Source organism: Astatotilapia calliptera, chromosome 16, assembly GCF_964374335.1.
Source record: "Astatotilapia calliptera chromosome 16, fAstCal68.1, whole genome shotgun sequence".
In the NCBI taxonomy this organism is placed as follows: Eukaryota; Metazoa; Chordata; class Actinopteri; order Cichliformes; family Cichlidae; genus Astatotilapia; species Astatotilapia calliptera.
The window spans coordinates 11,298,251-11,323,310 of NC_137437.1; the positions used below are offsets into that span (position 1 = coordinate 11,298,251).

A 25,060-nucleotide genomic window follows, 5' to 3' on the forward strand; every position below is an offset into this window, starting at 1 on the left:
ACATCACTTTTTGTACTCTTTCTAAATAACTATAAACTAAACTAGATTTCTTCCTGCTTCAGTATGTTTCTGAGCTGTGAAGGAGCATAACTCCAGACTGTAAGCAGAAAGCAGAGCCCCGCTCCTTCAAGTTCTCACAATAACATTAACATATTTCCTGTGCTTTATAATACTGGGAGCACCTGTTATTAGGCGTGCATCACTCTGCACATCTAAGTCCAACCGTTTTCTCGTTATGGCTTCGTTAACAACATTTTCAAAGTGCAGAGCTCCTCTACATTAAAGTCTCTGTCAGATGGTGAATAGTCTGAACCTTCCACAGTTCATATCTCTTTGCTTGGGTACTTCCACCTGCTTACATACAGGTGACCTCAGCTTTCCCCTCGTCCTGCTCAAAGCCACCTTCCTCCATGTGGGATAGGGAGCTGGGGTACCCTCCTCCGAACACTGGGAATCCCCCGATGCCTCCCGCAGGCAGAGCAAGGGTGTCTGGAGGGTCGGGGCTGCTGGCTGCCCGACTCACAGAGTGACTGGACACAGACTGGAGACAGAGAGGGACACCAGTCAGAACCCATAACAGACCATGAAATGACACAGATGGACTACGATTTAAAATAAAAATCTAAAGACAGATTTTCTTGAGGGCGGCTCTGCAGACTGGCGACTGGAATAAATAAAGCAGCTTCATGAAAACTACACCTGGAATAGTTTGCAGGTAACTGCTGTTTTGTTTTTCTGCCCTCCTACGAGTTTGCAGTACTACTGCAGTGAACTCCGAGTAGTACCGACTTTCTCCACCAGGGGGGGGACTTTAGCCACACAGAGGATATTCCTGCTTATCCAACAGAGCCATTTTTCATTCATCTTCATCGGGGTGATGCTGGTAATACAGGTCAGCTCTTTACTTCCACTAAACACTGCTGCTGTTCTCCAGTCACAACATTAAATAAAAGCAATGTATACTTTCTAAAGAAAACTAGCATGTTTAGAAGTGCTTTCTTGAAAATCCCAAAGAAAAAACTCTTCAGCTTAATGTGAGGAAGCTACGCTGAGAGGTGGAATTATGAAATGTTGGCATGGGTAAGGAAATTAAAGGGAAATTTGCATCCCTGCTGGCGTCTGAATTTACAACCTCCTCACACACACTGTAAACCAAACTGACTTTGGGAAAGCAGGAGCACAACACTGACATCGCTGAGTGCAGTGATGTCTATTCTAGCTCTGTTTCGGGTCTCCACCTGCACCTGAGAGACTTATTAGCAACTGAAGTTGCTTAACATCCCAACGTGTTCACCAGCTCGCCTCTTTCACTGCTGCACAAGGCTTTTGTAGGTCTATCCAACAGAGAACGCTGATGCCAGATGCAGATTAAAGACTATTTAAACATTTGCTTAACGTTCAGCTGCCTCATCATGTTTCTTGGCCACAGCGAATGTGGAAAAGGTCTCACCTGGTTCCTCGGCTGTCCGGCTGTCTCACCTCTGACCGGCCTCTGGAGGAATACAACATGCTTTGTGGCCAGATTCCCGTCACTGCACACATCAACGGGAGCATGGTCAGAAATGAAACTGAAAAACATGTTTCAGGAGAGAAAACATCTTCAAAGCATCTTCTTCTACCTGTCGTGCCGGATGATGGGTGTGGGCAGCACGCACGTGAGCAGCCAGCCAAACTCAGCCAGAGTGTGGAGGAGTGGCCCGTAATCTGTTTTCACATTGGAGTCCTGCAGGAGAGCAACGTGTCCAGATATAACAGAAGGGCTCAGAAAAAGCAACCTCTCTGGCTAAGAGCCAGCCGTGAGTCTCAGTAAACACCACTTCTGACTTGATTCCATGTTAACATTTGATTATTTTAGAGCCGCTCATTAAGGGGAGCCTTTGAGAGCCGGTTGCTCCAAAGCACACCTGCTTTAGGGGGCCAGGATCTGGTCTCTCAGGAGTTCCTTGGAAATGCGATGTAGTTATGATGATTGGTCTATACTGAGGAATGAAAAGCTGGCAATGATATTGTTTAGAAATGCTGTGGGGGTTTTCTCTCTCCATGGAGACACTGATAAAGTGGACAGCTGAGCTCAGAGAGCTGTGAAAGAACGACTGGATTGTGCTTAGTAAACAAAGAGTGTTTGGGAGTATTTTAGAGCCAACAAACATGGAAGAAGCTGCACAATTCTTTGCCTCTAGTCACATCCTAAGTGTATAACACTTCACACTGGACCTCAGCTCTGCTCTAAGGTGTCATGTCAGGGTCCTCAACCAATAAGCACAGCAAAGGTCTCAAACCTGTGGCTCCTGAAACTATTTTATTTAACCAGTTACTAACCTATGGAATAAAAATGAAATCAGTGGAAGAAACTACAGAATTTAACAAAAGTTGATTTCAGTTTCTAGACCGGATTTGCTGTGATGCTTTTTCTTCACTTTCATGCCTAAATATGTTTTGTGGCTCTGTGCTTTGCTCTTAACCGATCCCTGGTGTAACTACACGGTGAGTTGTGCATTAATGGCATTATAAGTTTACCAAACGAATATTTGTAAAGACAGACAGCAAAAGTAACAACGTGGAATTATCGAGTCAGCCAATCCATCACTACAATGATTTCTATTGATTAGATAAATACTGTCATATGGTGTATAATGTGAGGAGGTATGAAGGTATAAAAAAAACCAGATGCCTCACCAGCCGACCAGCTTCAAACTCTTCAAACCGTCTATTTGACTTTCTAATTCTGTCCCAGGTGCTCACAATGTTAACCACACGTACACATACGGGTCATTTTTTATCTCAAACTGTGTTAAAAGCTACTAATGTTCAAAAAGAACTTTTTTTTGTCTTGTTTAAGCCTCACAGTTTAACCTAAGCTTGCTCTTAAAGAGTGGATAAAACATCTCTGTTCCACAAACATCTCTCCAAAAATCTCACTGACCTCGATGACGGTCCACTGCTCGACAACAATTGTGTCATTGGCAGGAGGAGACGTGCTTCTCTCCTCGTACACGAACAATCCCTCCAGCGATCGAGGCACCGGCTCGCCTGAAACACACAAACAGTGGCAGTGACACAAACGTCTGTTTGGAAGACACACGGTCACGTTTTTGTGGTGAAAACAGAAAAATTCATCTTCATATTTTTGTGTGGCATGGTTCTTATTGATAAAGTCACAGTTGTGGAACTCAAACTGCTCAGAGGGCGCTGGATGACATTACGCAAGTCAGCTTTGTGAATCAAGTGGTCTAACTGTGCAGTTTCACAGCTAAAAAGAGCAAACAACTAAATGCTGCTATGAAAACGTACAGAACAACAATCAAACATTTACCAGATTCTTGACCTTGTCTGGCAGCACATACATGATTCACACCGCTGCAGCTAGCCAAGTTTCAGCTGCTGGGGAAATGAGAGCGTCGCTGGGTTGATAATGACCCAGTTATTAGAAATAGGTTGAGAGTTCCCACGTGTTCATGTGTGAGAGGACAGCAGCGCGGAGGGTTCGTGTTGTAGTCCGTCTGTACAAACCTCTCCATCACCCTGCACCATCAGCGAGCTGCCTAATGCTCCCCGATTCATTAGGAAGAAGGATAACAAACCCAAGTTATCTGATTCTATGCACGCAGTAAAACGACTTAAAATAAATTCATAAAAGACTAGAAAGTATGACTCGAGTTTGCACAAAATAAACTGTGGCCAAAATGAAACACATGAAAAACATATGCGATCCATTTCTATCTCATAAAAAACCCAAAAACCAAAGACTGACATAAACACAAAAAAGTCACTTCCTGTTTTGGCTCCTTTCTCCCACTGCATCTATATTTGGAGCAGTCTTCCCGACTTTGGCGACCTCGCTTCCTGTTCATCTGCAGAGCACAGCTCTGCAGCTTCACTTGGACTTATTCAAGGTTATTGGGAGGCTCGTTGTTCCAGCGTTTTGGACAACGGGGGGTAGAGCAGGTCATCTACTGATCGGAAGGTTGGTGGTTCGATCCTGTGCTCTTCCTAGTCTGCATAACCCCAAGTTGCTCTCCGATGCATCCATCGGAGTATGAATGTGTGTGAATGTGGTTAGTAAGCACTTAAAAGCATAGAAGAATGGATGCCTGTGGCATGTTGTACAGAAAGCTTTGAGTACTCTGGGAGAGCAGAAAAGCTCTATACAAGAATCAGTCCACTTACAACGTGACACAGGTGGCTTTAGATCAGTGTGACACATTTCAAACTTGTTTTAGTCTTTTTAACATTTTTTTGACAACTCTGGTTTCATTTGTGGATTTCAAGCTGACGTCAGACTAGTTAAACATTTGGAACAGGTTCTGACTTTGGGCCCATTTTACAGTGTTGTTGGGCTGGACGTTAGAATCACAATCGTGTTTATTGGCCATGCAAACGCGCAGACACATACAAGTTACGTTAGATGGTGACTCTCAAGCACAGCAATGTCAATCACAACAATAAGTACACAACACACACACACACACACACACACACACACACGTGTGTGTATTGTGTATACATACACAAAGCTGTGTAAAGTTTAAGATTGGGTCTGAACTTGGTTTTGGACCATCTTATAACTTGTATTGGGCTGTGATGTTAAACAAATTGCTACACTTGTTTTGGACAAGGATGTGGAATGTTTTTATACCTAATCTTTGACTTGGTTTAGACTTGGATTAGCTTCTAGCTGTGGCTCTGGTTTGGGGTAGGGCTGGGCGATTTGACCCAAAATTCATATCTCGATATTTTTTAGCTGGGTGGCGATATAAGATATATATCTCGATTTTTTTTAAAGCCATAAGTTAAGAACAAAAAGAGTTCTTAGTCACACTGTGTCCCAGATGTCACACAGGCATTTTTATTTACATACAGCATAGATTTACATGAAGAAATTACTCAAAAATAAATTATCAGCATTTATTAAACAATCATGCTCCATAAATAAAAGAAAACGATGTTGTTTTTGTGCATAACAAAAAGCTCATAATTGTGCAGTCAAAATGTAAACTAACAGACGCTGAGCATAATAACAAAGAGACAGATTTCACTGCTGCTCTGTTCCCAACTTCTACTGCATGACTGACAGCCTGGAGTTTGAAATCCTCTTTGTAACCATGTCTCCGAACATGTGCCATTTATGGCCCTTATACACACACAATACGGTAATATTACGTCGAAGCACAGTACGTATCACTCCGCGAGGCTCCAGACTACAGTAGCCGCAATGCTCCGACAATCCATCAAGCGCTGCAGCTCCGTAGCTTACCAAAGTCGTAAAACATTTTTGACAGATTGCCGTCACCTAAAATCGGTTCGCGGTCAGTAAGCACAACCAGAATTCATACATAAGGTGCGCTGTCGATTTTTGAGAAAATGAAAGGATTTTAGGCCGTGCAGCCCCTGTGGGCTGCATGTCGTTAGCGTGGTTAGCTCGCTAACACGTTGACGCCGTCCAGCCCCACAACTCGCTAACGGAGATTTGCCGTGTCCATCTGGTCGCTGCCTGCAGGTGAAGCTATGGGCGAGGGGGAGTTGTATTCAGTGAAGGAGAGGCGAGGCCGAGTAACGTTGCGTAGAGACAAAAGTGGACGAAAGAGAGGCAAACTTGTGGCTCCACAAGTATAATTATAACGTAACATAGACTATATCAAGGATATTGTCACATCTTATATCTTGTATGAAAATATATCGATATTTTTTAAAAACTCGGTATATCGCCCAGCCCTAGTTTGGGGCATAGTAGAATGGTTTGAAACTTGGTTTTGAACCTGACTTTTGGCTTGTTTCAAACTTGGCTTTGGTCTGGATGAGATTTTGCAATGACTTTGAAAGTTGGTGTTGGTTCTGAATCTGAATGGGTTTTAGACCATTTTCAGACTGTTTGAACAATACCTGTTGTCACCGGACAGCTGAGGTTTCTTCAGTCTTTTAGTTTTGGAATCATGACTAATGTTTTTAAGTGCTCAAGCCTGCAGAGGACAAACATACATGCACCGCTCCGTGCTTGTTTAACATCCACCATCAGACCAACCTTTAGGTGTGTCCCAGTAAACAAAGGAGTCTACCAGAGACCAGCCTTTGCGATAGTAGGCGGCAGTCAGCTCCAACCAATCAGCCTCCAGAGCACTGACCACGTGGCCTTTCCTGGAAACACGCATGGAGAGTGCCCCCTGGTGGTACTGACAGCCCAGAGAGTCCAGAGGAGCACAGCCAGGAGCCCATGAGTGGAAGAAGACCAGCAACCTCAAATCTGGAAGGAGAAGGAGCAAAAGTATGACTCATTTTACCATTTTTCTTAAAAAAATAACATAAAATACAAGGTTCAAGGGTGAAATCTTCTCGACCATTTGACAGTCTAACACATAACACCATTATTGTCACCATGGATGTGAACCTGAGGTCACACAACCAGTCAGAAAGTCCCCACATGAATATCTTGTCTTACCGGGACTGTAGGTGTTGTCATCCAGCTCTCTGTCTCCAGGCAGTGTTTCAGGAGGTGTACGTGGAGGCGAGCGACAGGCCCTCTTTGGACTGTGCACCCGGCCATTGGTGATCCCACTCACCTGCTGGAGGACGGAGCCAATGAATCGAACCCCTCCCCGTGCACTGCTGTTCACCTACAGCAAAGATAAATACAGATTAAGAAGTTTAGATGAGGTGAATGCATTTTCCAACATTGCTTTCAAACATTTTTCAGCCATTAAAAGTATTTATTTATTGCTTTTATCATACATTGACCACTCATTTATCTTGAATCCATTGAGGATGTCTTGATCGTAACATATATACTAAAAATCCCTTCTTTGATACTTTGATCTGACTAATGCACCGGTAAAGATGGCTGACCCTATCGATGAGTGCTCTGACAGTGTCAGCCGTCAGCGAGTCTCCAGGTAAAGGCCACTCCTCCACCCTCAGCACCGGCACGCTGTGATACATGGATGCTGTCTGCTTACTGAAATCACATAACAAAGATAAGTGTTAGACCCCAGGGAGACTTGTTCAGCAGAGTCCAGCTGTCACAGAGCTGCAGACACAAACAAATAAATCATTTACATGCTCAGCAGGCTGCTGCTACTGTAGTGATAAGAGTACGCACAGACCGTTGTAGCACCATTTCAACATGAAGGTAAACGTTTCACTTTGTTCTCATCAGTATGAGGAGACAGCGACTCGATACGAGCATAACACCACAGTCTGCAGGAAAAAAATCCCCCCACACAACTAACAGAAAAAAACAACACAACGCTCCACAAACCTATGTATTTTTCGGACCATAAGGCACATTAAGTGAAACAAAGCAGTCAGATAAGTCAAACTTTACTCAACTCATTCTTCTTGCTTCCTCCACTTCCGTACCATTGATTCATTAATGTTGAATTCTCTCCAGCTGCTCTATTCCCATGTTGTTGCAGTATATTAATGACTAACCTCGTATTGTGGATGGATTATCTCAGTTGTTCTCGAGTGGAAAAAGGTTAGCGTTCATCCTCCAGCTTCACTGTGCTAATGTTATGCTAACATAGCTTTGTCGCTACGATCACGTAGCACATCCTTATATACCAGCTAGCCCAACTTCAGTAACGGACTAAAACATTTTTGACAGATTTTTGAGCGTCGTGTACCACATAAAATCGGTTCGAGGTCAGTAAGCACAACCAGAATTCATACATAGGTGCACCGGATTATAAGGCGCACTGTCAATTTTTGACAAAATTAAAGGATTTTAAGTGTGTCTTATAGTGCGGAAAACACGGCAATACAGTGGTCCCTCGCTATAATGTGGTTCACCTTTTGCGGCCTCACTGATTCGCAGATTTTTTTGGTGCAATTTTGCATTTTGTTTTTTGTTTTGTTTTGTTTTACAGCACATTGTGTTCTGTGTCCCGATCAGCTGTAGACCATTGTCAATTAACCTCGTGCTGTGTCTCCTGTACAGTACAGAATGCGTTCAGCTTGTCAAATTTACATAAATCTTAGATCGCTACAGTGTGACTCTGAAGTGCTGCACTTTTTAAGTTTTCTCTCCAACAAACAACAATGTCGATGAAGCGTTTTGCACCGTCAAAGGCTCCTGCGGTAGCACCTAAAAGGCAGAAGAAGATGCTAACCATTGCACATAAACTGGGACTTCTGGACATGCCAAAGGAAGGTAGAAGTTACCATTCTACTTGCTTCCTCCACTTCCGTACCATTGATTCATTAATGTTGAATTCTCTGGCAGCTGCTCTATTCCCATGTTGTGGACCTGAAAACAGGGTTTGATCTTTGGTTTCATTCTATAATACTGGACTTATTTTTCTACGAAGGTTTGAACTTTGAGAGTGTTTAAACAAGAGAGAAAAGTGTGAAAATGTTCGTGCCTCGTATTGGTTGATTTGTGCAACTTTACCGTCATGTTGCTAATAATCATGTTTATTTCCTCTGTGGTTGATTTTAGTCTCCTGGTATTTAGTCTGTTCGTGGTTGTTTTGTGTTGCTGGTAATCATTTTTAGACTCTTCTGGTTAGTTTGGCTTCCTTGGTGGCTGTTTTATGTTTCTCGGTTTCATGTTTAGTTTCTTTGTAGTTTTTTTCCGAATGGTAGTCGTGTTTAGTCTTGGAGGTTTTATTTCTCTTTGTAGTCAAGTCATGTTTATTCTGTTTGCGGTTGTTTCAGCTGTGTATGGTGATTCTGGGTCCCTTTGCGACTGTTGTGTGGGTATTGTGGTTTTGACCTTCCTGGCAGTGGGTTTTATATCTCTTTGTGGTGGTTTTGTCGCCCCCTTGGGTCCCTCAGCAGAGCCCAGTAGGCTTGAGAGATCAGACATACTCCATCCTCATTGGCTGCTGAGAGATCCCTGTTGTCAGGTGAATTTTAGCCAACAGAAACTGAACAGTAGTCAAACCAAAACACCGTCTCCTCTCTCTGCTAGCACGCAAGTCAGACCTCCTATCAGCAATCTGCATTAAATATGCAGCTGACTTCATTTATCTTTCATATACCTACTAGACAACATCATGGCAAAAGCTTTCTTTGACCATGACATACAAGAAAAAAAAAAAATCAATAATAGGCCAGTTTTAAGATAAATTTGATGACGTTGGACTAGGACTGGCGTACCTGGGTCTAGGACGGGCCAGGATGGCGCGGTAGAGCAGGCTGAAGGGAAGCGAGCGAGTCCGACCCACAGACAGGATGATGGGGTGAAGTGCAGCCAAGAGGTAGCCTTGGGTGTAGTATGGCTGTAGGGCCTGAGGCAACTCAGACAGCGAGGACACATACTGGACTGTCGGACGGCTACCTGCACACACAGACATCATCTGCTCAGTTTTCAAACCTGCGCTCAGAGTTGAATGACACATCCGAAGACTTTGACACACAAACCATTTATTGATTATTCATAAATCAATCCAACTTTTATGACGTCTGAAAATGACATGTGACCACCGGCTCCATCAATCACCTTCCATGATCTACCATCAAATAAACACCTTTCCCCTTACGACTCTAAAGCCTTAAGGGGAAGAGATCCTTTCTGTTTTCATTTTATCCATTTGTGAGCCATCAGAGGTGTGAAGTGAGCAGAGAGAGCTGGAGAGTTTGTGAATGGCGGAGTCTTGTGCCATTTTTCCTAAAGTCCTGGCTGGAAATCCATGCGGCTATCACCATACTTCCTGTGTCCACAAAGAGCAACTGTTCAGAGGGGTTTGGCTACACGCCGTTTGTGCGCGCACACACACACACACACACACACACACACACACACACACACACACACACACACACACACACACACACACACACACACACACACACAATGCATTCCAAGACTTTAAAGAACAATTTGCACATTTTGGACAAAGGATGATTAAAAACAAGGAAAGAAAAAGGACACAAATGATAAAGAGCAAGAGCCTTCAGAGCCTTACTCCTGTTTATACAGTCACATTGTGGAGATTCATTGTTTGTTCTGACAAAACTTCCACTAATTGAGCTTGACTGAGGGTTAGGGCATGTCAGCATCAACACAGCTTTGTGTGTTCTTCTCATTATTCTGTGTACAACTCATGTTGTGGGTGGGTACTGATGTTTAGGTAGAAAATTAATGTGGTTACAGTCTCCTGATGTCAACTCATCTTGTGTGTAACAGTATTACTAATCTTGCGAGATACAAGTTTACACAAACAATGTGGGGAATTCCCGTCTCCCTTACTGGGACAAACTCTGGATAAGACTTAAATTTAGGGAACAGAGTGAAAGACTGTACAGCAGCCTGTGAAGCGATGAAAACAAGACTGTGTGTGTGTGTGTGTGTGTGTGTGTGTGTGTGTGTGTGTGTGTAAAAGATGGCAAAAAAAGCATTCACCCCACATTCTCGTGAACAAACACCCAAGAGACCTGGGAGACCAGCATGCAGCTGACATCACTGCAGCCTCTGAATGAGCTGTCTGGCTGGCTCCCTTCATGAGAATGAAGACCACCAGAACCTCAATAAAACCAGTAAACACCAGGGTCGGGCGACTGCTGCAACAGTTTACAGGCATTCCTGTGGGCTTAAACCCCGCTTTCAATGCTTGAGGTGAATTTAAATTTAACACATGTTGCAGCTGCTGGAAAACAGTGATGCAGCTCTAAAGAGAACTTGTGCACAGGACAGCAGTCATGAAATGAAGTGAATCCAAGTACCTCAACACAGAGAAAGTCCCATAAAAAGTGGTAGTTTTCCTGGAATTTATGAACTTTTTTTTTTTGAAAAACTTTTTGAACTTTAAAATATAAAAAAAAAGAAAGAAAAAAATCAGACGTACATGATAAAAGTTAAATATCGCTGTTGTAGCAAGTAAATCCTATATTTTGATGCTACTGGTTGCTACTTGTTTGTTAGTAGGCGTTGCTTTTACGTGCACTCAGTCACAGTTCACCGTGCCAAATCTTTGTTTTCATTTATATTCACGATATTTATATTCAGTCATTTATTTCTAGGGGTGGGTTTTGATAATTGATTTATCAATTAAAATCGATTCTGGCTTGGATAACGTGATATTGATTCATTAAAATCCTGAATCGATTTTTTAATATAAATTTATTTTGCCCGAAACGCCAGAATCTCAGGTTAAACCTCACAACAGTTCAACAACCAGCAAACAGCTAAAACAGTAAATGAGAGCAGAAACACGGATTCTGCACAAAGACGTAAACACAAAGCGTGGACCCGCCGATGGATCAGAATCAGTGAGGTGTCGCCTTTCTCTCACCCGATGGCACGACACGGTCGGGGCTGAATGCCGACAGCTCGCTGATTCTGATGTTTCGGCAGGTCCGCGCTTTGTGTTTACGCCCTTTTTGCGCTGATTCTAAAGCTGTTAGTTTGATCTCTCTCCAAACAATATTGACCGAACCAGCAGCAAAAGCAGATCCAAACTACGCTTCACATAAACATCGTCATGGATTCCCTCCGACTTTTGCTGTTTTGCTTCCACCACACTTCATGCACAGCCCTCTCTCTCTCTCTCTCTCTCTCTCTCTGTACTTCAAGAACAGTTTCCCGTCTAAAAATCTGTTTTCTACATTATTCGCTTGCTTGTTACGCACAAGTCTACCGTTGTTTACAGCGCTGTCGGCCGCTGTTTTTTTTTTTCCTTTTTCTTACTTCTGAAAAGAAAACCTAATTTCTGCTGTTCAATAGGCTTCTGAACAAATGTCAACTTTTTAAAATTATGCAAAATGCAAAACGCTCAGCTGTGTCTCTAATAAAACAGCTGTAACGTCAGAGGTAATGTTCATATGTTGATTAATGGTTTTCTTTCGTTTTTGATGTACTGCAGAATATTTTTATAAAATCCCAGGCCAGGAAAATCACCTTCATGTTTTTCTGTGTTTTATCTTCAGTTACTTTGACACAAAGGCATCTGCTGTGACGCTCACACCTTTGATAAAGTCTTGCGAGTGTCAGCTTCCTTTTTATAGATAGAAAAATATGTTAATGTACTGATCTGAATTATAATATTTCTGACTGTCTGAGGCAAAATTCTCCAGATTTAAATCAAATTGAATCGAATCTAATCGAATTGAATCGTGGATCGAATCGATTCGGGACCTTGTGATCGGAATCGAATTGATTCTAGAAATCAGTGACGATACCCAGCCCTATTTATTTCCTTTGCAATGCCCGTTTATCTTTCCATTTAAACAAAGACAATATTTAACCAGACTGAGCACAGCAGAAAACCGTTTGCCCCGTCTCATCAGCAAGACCTGAACAGAATTAACCTTGACCCTACATAACCTCATACCTGCCTGTCATAACAAGTGCATAAAATGAAATACAACCCCCTAGTGGTGATAAAGATAGGGGCACAAGAAAAATGACTCCTACACCAGTTATCTTCCTATACTACTGTTTTTATTAGCTCGTGGTTTGTTTGTTTTTTTAGACAAATATGAAATTGTAGCAGCTTTTGTTAATGCTTTTATTTAAAGGTAGCAATTTATCTTCGGTTCTTTAGGCTAATGTAGCAGCTAATGTTCAAAGGATTAGGCTAGTATATCAGCTAAAATTAACTTGTTTTACATGCTGTTAAATTGTTTAGGCTAACATAGCAGCTAATGTTATCTTGTTTAACATAATGTAGTACTTTATATTAGTGCCTTTATTTTAAGCTAGGAATGTGTCTTGTTTAAGCTAATTTTAGCTTGTTTAGGATCATGTCACATCTTATGTTAGCTTGTGTAGCGGAACATAGTGGTTTACATAGTTTGTTTAGGCTAATGACGCAGCTACTGTATCATGAAATGAGGCCTGTGATATAGAGTGGCCACATCAGAAAAACAGACCACCACAACTGGAGTTCAGTGCTCCCAGGACGTCTGTGTTAGCATCCAAATACACCTCTAAACAAGGCTTTTGTGACAGCCTTTTGCTCGTCTCCTCCCCCGTTTCAATCCTCACACCCCCTCCCATTCTGCTGCCACTTGGCCCATGGACCCGCACACTGAGGCCTCTGTTCAGTGGGGTATGGGAGAAAAAGGAGGAGGTGGTGGAGGGGATGAAGAAGGGAAGCTTAGAAAGGACGTGGTAAAAATGTAGAAGCCGTTCAAGAGGAGTTGAATAACAGGAGGGCACACAGAGGGGTGACAGAGCTGAGAGAAAGGGAGGTAAAGCCAAAGGGAGATGGAGGGGGGAGCGGGTTACAAGACGGATTTCACAAACCCATGTGTGAAGGTGTGAAAAAGGGAAAGCTGCCTAGCAACGAGGAGCAAATAAATGAAGAGCGACATCCACACTACGAACCTCAACACGTCTGTTTTTTCAAGTCCTTGTATCGTTTGTAGTCGAGGAATAAAAACGATCAGCAGGGAGAAAATCTAAGGTTCTGGAATTACAGAGCCAAAGCAAGTTACACTTTCTGCATTAATTTTAGAGAAATCTATAATACTGTAAAAGCAACAAATTAAGGTCACTTGAAGACTGTGTGCGTGTGATGGGGATTAACAAAGAGTTTGTTCCTTTATTAAAATGCCCATTTAATGGTATGCAACAATTCAACAAAATCAGCTGCCTCTGCGGTGAGTCGTCCACCCCGTGGATGAAGTTTCTTTCTCAGACCGTTGTCTGATGTCCATGTCAGTGGGGAGTCTGTCTGACTGAGACACTCCCAGAGGAGACAGTGAATGACACCGAGGACCACCACATTAATGCTTTTGGCACATAAATTCCACACAGGGAGAACAGGGACTAGTATGTTTTGAACTTTATTCTTATGTGAAGTTATTGTCCTCTATTAAACAGGGTTGGAGGGAATAAAAAAGACCCAGCATAGCATCACAATATGGCAAATAGGGATACCAAAATACTTAAAATACTCTGGGGCACTACAAACGAGAGGGTCACCTCATGCTCAGGGCTCATCATGAGCTGAGCCCAGCCAACACTGGGCACACTTAGCTGACAAAACTACCTCATGACTTCACACAAGTGAAGAAAGGAGAGCAACCTTTAGGTTAACTGCAGTCGCTCAGAGAGATTGTTGAAGGTTTGGACTTGAATAATAGTTTAACATGAATTTCTTTGTAGACAGACGACTGCTGTGTGATTTTTAATGATTTATCACAGTTAATTGATGTATTTCCAAAAACAGATTGCATGTTAACTTGACCCCATCCAGTTGCAGACTGATAGCAGACTGACTCCAAGTTATGGCAGGTTTTAGTAACAATGTTGGTGTGATTGATTGATCTCACTTTGAACCCCCCAAAAAAAAGAAATAGAAAAAAAAAAGAAAAAGAAATGTCATAACTTATTATTGAATAAAACTGATACTGACAGTTTAACTTTCAGGACATTATTAACCTTTTTTTTTTTTTTAAAGATGATAAATTGCACGTGTTATTGAAAGATACTAAAAATCACAACAATATCATATTGTGAGCAAAGTATTGTCAAATGGTATCTTGGCTTGTCTGGTGATTCCCTCTTTTAAATGGATCGTAGATAGAGTCATTATCTTTAACGTATCTTTTTTTTTTTTTTTTTTAATACCAGCGTAGTCTCACAATTAATCTGTGTAGAAATGTCGGCCCCAAAAAAGGATGCTATTACAAAACAGTAATAGTAAAACACACATGCACAGAAGTCTCTATCGCTACATGTTTATTAATTAATTATTAACGCAAACAATATTAATTGACACATTTTAGTTTTCAAAGCCACTATCAGCTCATCTGCTTCAAATACGAATGCTGCTGGTGAGGAACAGTAACTGATCAGCAGGATCAAGAGGTGAATGCAAACCTCTAAGCTGTGATTATGGTACAAACAGTGTGTGTGTGTGTGTGTGTGTGTGCGTGCGTGCGTGCGTGTGTGTCTGCAGTCTCCTGCAGCAGACCTCATACCAGAAAAAAAGCGATCCAGGGCGTGTCTGAAATCAGTGGGTGCTGCACAAGTCCTGACATGATCACTGTTTGCCTAAAATCAGATCTGGATAAAAATGAGGAAAAGCCAAAACAGCTTGAATGAGCTCTTTAGTTGTTAACTCGCTTCATCAATTATAGGAAACAAATACCTCCAAACTGCTGAGCATTTGATGTCAGCTTCCTACACCATGTAATGTCTCCCGCTGGAGAGACCAGTCCACTGCTTCAAACACATCATGTAATAAAATGAGGCCCACAGATGGTTTCCTGTCATCATCTCCAGCTTTTTGAGTCAGGGGCAGATCTGAATACTAGAAAAGCAGCTTTCTGTTTCTCAGTTGACCAGTAAGCATGACTGCTGACTGTTGGCTGTTAACGTGCTCAATGCTAATGTTAGCTTTCCTAACATCAACCCCCCCCCCAAACAAACAAAAACAAAAAACACCAACAACACATGTACTTTCAATATGTATCATTTCAGATTATTCATGTCATTCATGGTTACATTTTTAGGTCTGCATTACCTTTCAGTGTCCTTGAAATCTCCTTCAAATTTAATACCTAAAACACAAACTTTAATCTGAAAGGATCTGTCGTGGACCTTTAAATACTAGGATTAGACTGAGATTACAGACAACTGCGCTACCCTCTGGAGATAATAAATAGACCTGGCAGGCAGAAACAGTAAACGCCTCATCACAACTGGGACAGTCATCTAAGGCTGAGGTCAGTCAAACCACTTCACAACCCAATCCTCTCTCAGAGGAAGGCGATTGAAATCACCGTCAGTCATGAATAAACATCACTCCAACCATCCTCCAGTTTATTGATGTGGTCCTCACGTCACCTTACATCACCATCTACTCCCTGATTTCCCTCAGTCCTGTTCAGTTGTTGCACAAAGCTAGTCCATGAGCAGGGAAATACAGGACAAGGCTATTCTTCTGTCAACACTGCTTCTAGCCTGTACAGGAGTAACTCACTTGTTACAAGAACAAACAGGAGTTTGAAGGAGCATGCTACACAGGAACCTATAAAGCTACCTGGCATTTTTATATGAGACAAACAAACATAAGAAAACAAACTGCGCGGAAAACTGCTTCAAAAAGCGAAGGTATTTCTGTAGTCTATTGATACTAGATAGTGGAAAAGGGGTGGGATTAAATAAGCTTATGCTTCTTCCTGCTCCTTTTTGAACATGGACGTTATTTGGAGTTGTGGTTGCTCGTTTTCCTTTTGTTTGCTTTGTTCATTTGTCTCTTTTAATTCTATTTTTTTTTATACTTTTTCAACATGTTCAAAATAAAGATTCAATCAATCAATCAATCAATCAATCAATCAAGGTAACACCAGCAATCTGTTGGGACGTTTACCGTGTAGCTGATATGAGCCCATTTAAGTCCACTATTACAACAGGCTACATCATCCATCACTTTATGTGACAGGCTGAGTTAAGCTTAATGACGCTCTGTTTCTGGAAGACTAATAATTTTCTCTTCATTCAGGAAGTCGTAAACAAGCTCTCAGGTCTTAAGAATATGTTGATTTTTTTAAAATAAAGAGCTATATATAATTTTTGTAATTATTATTATTTTTAATTATTATTATTTTTCTGTGCACCTTCTTGATTCGCAGAATCTCTACAGCTGAGGTAAACAGTGCAAAGGAAAGATGACCCATGGACAAAGTGTAAACACATGCCTAAACAAAGAGGAATCATTTAGAGATGATTTAGCCATCATTTAAAACGTTTTTAGAAAGTTTCATTTACAGATGGAAATTCTGCATTTTAGTGTGAAAGCTACCAAAAACAGACGGGAGATGCTGCAAGTTTGTTGGCATAACATGATCGGGATGCTCAGTGCTGTCCGGATGTAAGATGCACTGTGAGCAGTTTGCTATGAAAAGATCAATAACTACAAAGACTCAGCTCGACATGCTTTCTTTCCCCTACAGAAACAGAATATGCATACCATATATGAGATATATATATATATATATCCCTCCGCTAGTGATAACCTCAGGAAGCATTAGCCATTGATGTACTGCCTCGGGCTCCAGGCCCCAAGTCCAGTCTCCTCTCAAAGTGGAATCAGGCCAAGCTGACTGGGAGCACTGGGAGATACATGATGGGTGTGTGAGTGTGTGATCGCCACTACGTGTCCCAGAAATGCTTCACTGCTTCAAGGAGAGGTGATGATGTCCTTGAACAAGGGGTAGAATTTCATTTATTTATTTAACACACACCAATTAGTTAAACTGCAGGAATGTCTTAAAGACATAAAGACCTGGATGGCCGCTAACTTTCTGCTTCTTAATTCAGATAAAACTGAGGTTATTGTACTCGGCCCTGAAAATCTTAGAAATATGGTATCTAAGCAGATTCTTAATCTGGATGGCATTACCTTGGCCTCCAGTAACGCTGTGAGGAAACTTGGAGTCATTTTTGACCAGGACATGTCCTTCAACGCACATATTAAACAAATATGTAAGACTGCTTTCTTCCATTTGCGCAACATCTCTAAAATTAGAAATATCCTGTCTCAGAGTGACGCTGAAAAACTAGTTCATGCATTTATTACTTCCAGGCTGGACTACTGTAATTCATTATTATCAGGATGTCCAAAAAACTCACTGAAAAGCCTTCAACTAATCCAAAATGCTGCAGCAAGAGTGCTGACAGGGACTAGAAAGAGAGAGCAGATTTCTCCTGTTAAATCCAGAATTGAATTCAAAATCCTGCTCCTCACATACAAGGTGTTAAATAATCAGGCCCCATCTTATCTTAATGACCTTGTAGTACCATATCACCCTATTAGAGCACTTCGCTCTCGCTCTGCAGGCCTACTTGTTGTTCCTAGAGTATTTAAAAGTAGAATGGGAGGGAGAGCCTTCAGTTTTCAGGCCCCTCTTCTGTGGAACCAGCTTCCAGTTTGGATTCGGGAGACAGACACTATCTCTACTTTTAAGATTAGGCTTAAAACTTTCCTTTTTGCTAAAGCATATAGTTAGGGCTGGACCAGGTGACCCTGAATCCTCCCTTAGTTATGCTGCAATACACGTAGGCTGCCGGGGGATTCCCATGATGCATTGAGTTTTTCCTTTCCAGTCACCTTTCTCACTCACTATGTATTAATAGACCTCTCTGCATTGAATCATATCTGTTATTAACCTCTGTCTCTCGTCCACAGCATGTCTTTTATCCTGTCTTCCTTCTCTCACCCCAACCGGTCGCAGCAGATGGCCCCGCCCCTCCCTGAGCCTGGTTCTGCCGGAGGTTTCTTCCTGTTAAAAGGGAGTTTTTCCTTCCCACTGTCGCCAAAGTGCTTGCTCATAGGGGGTCATATGATTGTTGGGTTTTTCTCTGTATCTATGAAGCGCCTTGAGGCGACTTTTGTTGTGATTTGGCGCTATATAAATTAAATTGAATTGAATTTATGAAATCCAGTTGTGATCCTACTTAAAAAAATAATAATCTAAAGATTTTCATACATATTTAGTGGATTTTGTTTCCCTCAAAAAGGCCCTCTGAGCCAAGGACAGGACCCTTTAACAATGAGGTCTTGTTTTCCCAGCACAGGCACCACACTCACCCTCTCTGCTCTGTTCAGTGAGAAAGCAGTGAGGCTGAGCTAACAACAACGAGCAAAGCTCTTAAACCCAAAATGTGACATTTGGGTTGTTCAGAGTACTGTTGAGTCAGTTCAGTTTTACTTATATAGCACCAGTTCAGGACAACAGCTGTGTCAAGGTGATTTTACATAGTAAGGACCCAACTACCCGCCTCCACCATACAGCTTTGTAATGTGTCACTTCCTGTTTGCCAGTGAGACACCAATGTCCAGTGTAACTCATCCTTATTCAGGATGAGCCAAATTACTGACAAACTAATTAAATGAATAAACAGTATTCTGGGCAAAATGAGAAATGTTACATTTAAATATTTTTATAACTGGATGAGAGCCGACTTGCTCACTGCCCCACAATCTCACTAGTGCACTTCACTGTGGGATGTTTCCTATGTTTGCATATTACATTTCCCAACATTTGGCATAATACTGGACAAACAACACAATTTTTAGAGGTACTAACAAAAATCTACCTAAATATTAAACAAACATAAAGATACCCAGCGATTCAACTGCTTACCTCTGTATATTGTGTATTTTATTTTATATATATGCACACACACACACACACACACACACACACACACACACACACACGTATATATATACATATTTGGTATACATATTCAGTAAAGCGCATACATTCTTATATTTGTACATATATTTATCCTCATAATTCTCAGATTCTTATTGTATTTTGCACACCTCTGTTGCTTGTGAAGCTTGCACACAAGAATTTCACTCACATGTGCTGTCCCAGTGTACCAGCACATGTGATGTGACAATAGAAGTGATTTGATTTGATGTGTTTCATAAATAAATATGCACAGGCATACAGTTCAACCTGACCTCTGGTGGCTGAAAGACATCTGCAGGCCAGGTGCTCATCAGGAATGTTAGTCATGCTCTCAAACATTAAACCTACATAAAATCTGTCCTTAAAAACAATCCAACTGAAATCTGATCACCAGCCAGTAAATGTGGTGCACATTTGGTGGCACAGATTGGCTTTTTGAGGATCATTTTCGTGGCTCATTTGGCAAGAAAAAATCCAACTGACTAAACCACTACAGACCCCCCACACCCCCCCTTTTTTTTAATACACAAAATCATAAAATGGGGAGATTAACAGTCTGTACTAGACCTTCACAGACTGGAATCATTCCAGTTTATCTTTAGCTGTGCCAATTATGGAGCTTCACACTCAGCAAGAGATATTTGCACATTTCAAGTGAGATTCCATGACACGGATCCAAGAATACAGGAAGCCTGAACATTAATGTGCTATTCTCACACTTAACTCACAAAAGAAAAGAAGCCCCCTTCAGACAAACAGTCATAAACATGCAGCGCTTCTGAGCCTCGTGTCGAGGTTTGATAGAGATATAAGTGACCGAGATTTACAGGATAACTTCAGATTGTTTATTAATACTCTTATTGTCATTTAAGCCCACTAGCCCTGGTGTGATCCATCACTTTGCTGCTGAGCACAAATTAATTTTGTGTTACAGAAATGAATCCACTGTGAAGCAAGGACTCCTCACAAAGCTCATTATTGTTGTAACTCGTGTGAACCAGAGTTTGTCTAAAGTAGATCTATGACTCACACACACTCTGTCTAAAATACTGTATTTATAAGTGTGTCTGAGGGCAAAACCCATGACTGCCCGCTCATGACTGGCTCAGAGAACCAGAAGATTTAAAATAATTTTCCACAGTGGGTCATGAACCCACTGCTGGTGGGTCATACACAGAGCTGTCAACAAGAAAAATTCCCATGGCAACATTAAAGATTCCACAGAACATATAGAACAATCCAACGAACCTGTTACTTTTATTCACCCATATGTTATGTAGTATCTAAAGTATACTAATAAAGTTAATCACCATCTGAACTACTTTTTAGAACCGTTCCTTAAATACAAGTACCAATAACATGCTACGAAAACACCTCACTACAAGTCAGACTGTGTATTATTAGTAAAGTGCAGTTAACCCTTTAAAGCCGGTCAGAGCGGACACGCTCCATTTTGCGTAACTATTTTTAAATCCCGGTAGTACTGCAGCCACGTAAGCTAGCGCAATAATTTTTTTTGTATATGAAACCGGAGGAGTTGTACTTACATCTTATGCCATCAGCTTGTCCTAGGTCACAGTTTCCTTCCACATATAGCTTTGCAAAAACTGCATAAAAAGCACTTGCAGCAACAAAAACATAATATTCCAGAAACACGCTTTGCCGATCCGATCAGCTGTTCATAACACTTCCTACGTCCATCAGCGTGAACTATCGCATGTCTGCCATTACCTGCCCGAAACCGGAAGTGATGTCATTTTGCGGAAATGTACGGTAGTTTTTTTTTTACCATCGGGGCCTCATGAGCCTATACTTGTGTTTTTAAGAGTTATGTTTGACTTTATGATTTTCTGTGTCGTTTCTGGGATGCTTAGGACTCATATTGCACAGCTGGAAATAGTTTATTTTGATGCATATGCTGTTATTTTGCAAATTTGCAGTATAATATTTATTTTCGTTTTTCCTGCAGTATATGAAAATTGGTATATTTCAAAAATAAAACTATGAAGACACTTAAAATAAATTTCCTGTGGTGGGAAACTAGTTTGTGCAACTTTTTTGTATTTACAGTTTTGAGGGATAAGCCTCTTAAATTTCTCTAACTAGAAATATATGTTAAAAAAACAAAAACGATTTTAAATTTTTTTGTAGTTTATTGCACTTTTTTGCAATTTATGTGATTACTATGCACTTAATGCATGCATATTATTAAAATTCGGGCTATAATGGTTGTATTGATGTATAGCAACTTGAAATGATCCCAAAAATGGCTCCACAGCATGTAAAAATATAATATAAGCTCTGGCAGACTTGGTTCTATGGTAGGTCTTAAAGGGTTAAAGTAAAAGTAATGATTCTGATGAACAAATGTTCAATCAGTGTTATACGGATCAATATTACTGCTGCAGATGTTTAAGGCTGTGTTCAGATATTATGGTTAACTGTCACTATCTAAGGCAGGAGTTAAAATCTTAATGAAACATTAAGGTGGCATATTAGCAAAAAACAAAACAAAAAAAATCCTATACTTAGCCACTAATTTTATAATACATTTCACCAAAACTACTACTGTTACTACTACTACAAAAATAACAAAGATTATAATAGTAACTATAATAGTGCAGAGAAATCTGCAGCTTTATCAGTCAATAATGACAGCTCAGACAATGGTAGCTTCTACTGCTACCTTCTTGCAGACAGCACAACAGGAGCACTTTGCTCCCCTGACCTCCTCTAACTTTGGCCGCAGTACTTCTCCCCCAATTCATCATTGTGCTGGCCTGACGTTAACGTGCTCAGCTCCCATTCAGAACTTAATCACCATTTCCTTCCAAATAGGTCACAGTGAAAACAGCCAGTCGGGAGACCAGATGAAGGGATTAGCCTTGAAAAACAGCAACCTTCGCATATGTTCAAATGAAACTCCACATCAGAGCAGGTGGTGTTGTTTACTCTGGAAGGATGCTGCATTTAACTGCATAAGAAGGTACGTCAATCTGTGTGTCCGTGTGTTTGCTGAGGTAACAAGTGACTAGCAAAGGCAGGGAGGAGGGCACAAAAACAAAAAACCTTTGGTGACCTATTTCATGATAGGCTAGGCAAACAGCCCTGTTACCAGGAGAAACCAAGAGTTAGATGCTAACTCATTACATGTATGCTAAACACTTGAAAGTAAACTAACAGGTCATTTCCTTTTTTTCTAAAACAGTGATCTGGACATCAGATGCTTCCTGTCTGGCTGTAAGGTGCTTTTATTACACTTTTCCCCGGGGAATAACAAACTACAGTATCATAACGTTTGCTATTTATGGTTATTTTAGGGCCAAATAAACAAGAGGAATGCTTGAATTAGAAAAAGGAACACTTTCAGGCTTTTGTTAAGAGGAAACGGGAAAGAACCTGAACTATTTGTTCAGCTGAAGGGTCCATTAAAATTAGCAACAATGGTTTACTTTGAGGCCAGTCTAAGAGGTACCAGAAGTAAACTAGAGATGCAACTGCAACTGAATTAGGTGCACTTGTCTTATCTAAGCAACAGCCCCAAAAATATGCACTTTATACATTTATAAAACAGAGGAGAATACAAAAAACAGCCAAATGTTTAGTCCTTTTAATTTGAAAAACTGACAACAAGCCTACAGCTACAACAGCTGACCAAAAATGTTCAATCAACATTTTGAATAATCAAATCACTGCCTCAGAACATCTCACAGCATACTTGATTGTAAGGCTGGGAGATTAGCTAAAAATTAACCTCTTCAGATCCTCTGACCGATATAATCTGCCCGTGTTGATTGCTGTTATTGGTTTTAAATTCTGTTAATACTTCCCCATTGTATCTTGTCACATGACTCTGCCCTGTCCAGCCTGTGACATGGTGACAGGAGGAAAAGTCAATCACCGAGCAGACACTAATACTACTACTACTACTACTACTACTAATAATAATAATAATAATGATAATAATAATAATAATAATAAAAAACAATAATAATACAATGATATTTTTGTTTGTTTTTAAGTTGCTTCATTTGTTCTGAGCATCAGGTTAAGAATCCACCAAAACTGTTGCCATCCATTTGCTGTCAATCAATTGATTAATCAACTAATCGTTTTAACTTTGAAGCACTTGGAAAATGTTAAAAGTTAAATGTAAAATTTTTCTCATGAATCATTTGCTGTATAAAACAGTAAACATGTTCCAATATCAGTATAAACAATAAGATTACGCAAATAGATTTCTGATAAGACAAAGAAAACCTGCTATGTGCTCATGAATATGATGTTGCAACACAAAAAGCGACGGACTATCAGAAACTGTTAGTGGGTCATTTTCTGTCAGTCCGTTTATCTTTGCTGTAGTTTGTATTCAGAGTGTGAAGCAACAGAGGATGAATATCATCGTTATAAGAAATATGTGCAGCTCTAAAACACTGATGGGACATCTTCAAACAAGACATTTTCTGTCAGCTAATCGATTGATGGATTAAATATGCCACACGCCTACCTTCCAAGCTGAAGTCTAGCAGTACATACTCGTACACGGTGTCTGTTTTGGTCTCCACCTGCGGTCTCTTCAAGGTGGAGTAGATTTTCCCGGGGCTGCTATCCTCCGGGTCTTCTAGTTTTCGCAAGCCGCAGCCCATGGCCTCCAAGGCGGGGACTGGCGTTACTGTGGTGGGAGCACCGGAGGAGACTCAGCCTGTCTTTAGCTCGCAACTTCAACTGGACCGCCCCATCCCGCCTCGGTCCACGCTGTTGATTCCTTGGAATTTATTTTGAATTTCCACTGAAAAATAGCAGGAAAGGCTTTTGCTCGGTGGTTTTAAGAAAAGAAGTGAAAAAAGCCCGAGAGATGACTTCGTAAAGCGGCTAATGCTTAAAGAGTACGCCGCTGAAGTGGCTGCACGTCAGGAGCGTGAAGAGGAGGAGCGCGAACCTTGGAGAAAAGTTTCCCTCTACAAACAAGTTAGCAAAAAGGCACCAAGAACACAACTTCCGCTAAGATTTCAAAATAAAATAAGAAAAACAGGAAACGGCTCATTTCAATTACATTTGAATGCACGCTGGGGTTTGAGGATTCTACAAACACTACTGCTTTGCTTTATTAAGTGGTTCACTTTCATACCGTCGCCATTTTTGGTGAATAAAAAAAACAATAAAATATTTAAATTATAAAAAGTATCAATATAAAAGCTGCCATAAAAACTTATACTTGTTGCTCATGTGTCGTCTGAGATCATAACATTAGTAAATATCAAAACTTAAAAGCACAAGGAAATGCAAAATATTACTATTATATGCTATACTATTATAAGAAAACTAAATGAACCAATTACTTCTCAGAACCAAACAGAACAAAAACCTAGACCCAAGCACCCAAGAACCGACGACCATGACTAAAAGGGTATGTTTCCTGCTTTCTTGTGTTTTCTGTTTTGCTGTTGTGTTGCTTTCAAAGACTGTGCGGGTGTTAAAGCCTCTTTTTAGTTTACTTTGGTCTGTTTGCTTCATGGAGGCCATTATGTGTCTCTCTGTGTTGTTCTGCACGTTTTTATTGAAGGTTTTCTTTCTGTTTGTTGTCGTTTTCACTGTTGGGGTCCGTAGTCGAAAATATAAAGCATTACACTTTACTTTTCTTAAAAGTCACGCAATGCATTACTTTCTTACTCTCCGAAGAAAGTAATTTATTACACTACTCATTACGTCACGATTGTTTTACTCACTAACATAACCTGAAGTGTGCAGTCACATACCATTACAGTCTTCCACGCCAACGCATACACTCTTTCTTTTATTGTTTAAGTTTGAACACAATGCTGCTAACATAAAGCAAAAAGTGGTTTAAAGCCAGTCCAAAGAGACTTCAGTGTCCCCACGGTGATTCCACCGTAGAGACATGTAAAGGTAGAAATGAAGTCTACAATGCTACAAGCCTGACTCCTCGTCCCTCAGCAGATGTTTGCAA

The 25,060-nt window shown here is 40.9% G+C and overlaps 1 protein-coding gene across 1 annotated transcript; it reads right to left on the reverse strand.

Moving 5' to 3' along the window:
- Window positions 1–24,057, reverse strand: rftn2 (raftlin family member 2). Its single transcript, XM_026143688.2, has 9 exons — window positions 23,600–24,057; window positions 9,094–9,274; window positions 6,838–6,946; window positions 6,434–6,608; window positions 6,020–6,238; window positions 2,924–3,030; window positions 1,620–1,723; window positions 1,451–1,532; window positions 1–541 (listed from the first exon to the last, which is right to left on the reverse strand). The coding sequence occupies exons 1-9, from the start codon at window positions 23,736–23,738 to the stop codon at window positions 356–358; spliced, it is 1,302 nt and encodes a 433-aa protein (XP_025999473.2). The 5' UTR covers window positions 23,739–24,057; the 3' UTR covers window positions 1–355.
- Window positions 24,058–25,060: the final 1,003 nt, after the last annotated feature.

Coding starts and splice junctions, on each gene's coding strand:
- rftn2 (XM_026143688.2), bottom strand. CDS start 23,738: ATGGGCTGCGGCTTGCGAAAACTAGAAGACCCGGAGGATAGCAGCCCC. Junction 6,239..6,433: donor TGACAACACCTACAGTCCCG/GTAAGACAAGAT, acceptor TTCTCCTTCCAG/ATTTGAGGTTGCTGGTCTTC. Junction 1,533..1,619: donor CCCATCATCCGGCACGACAG/GTAGAAGAAGAT, acceptor TGATGTGTGCAG/TGACGGGAATCTGGCCACAA.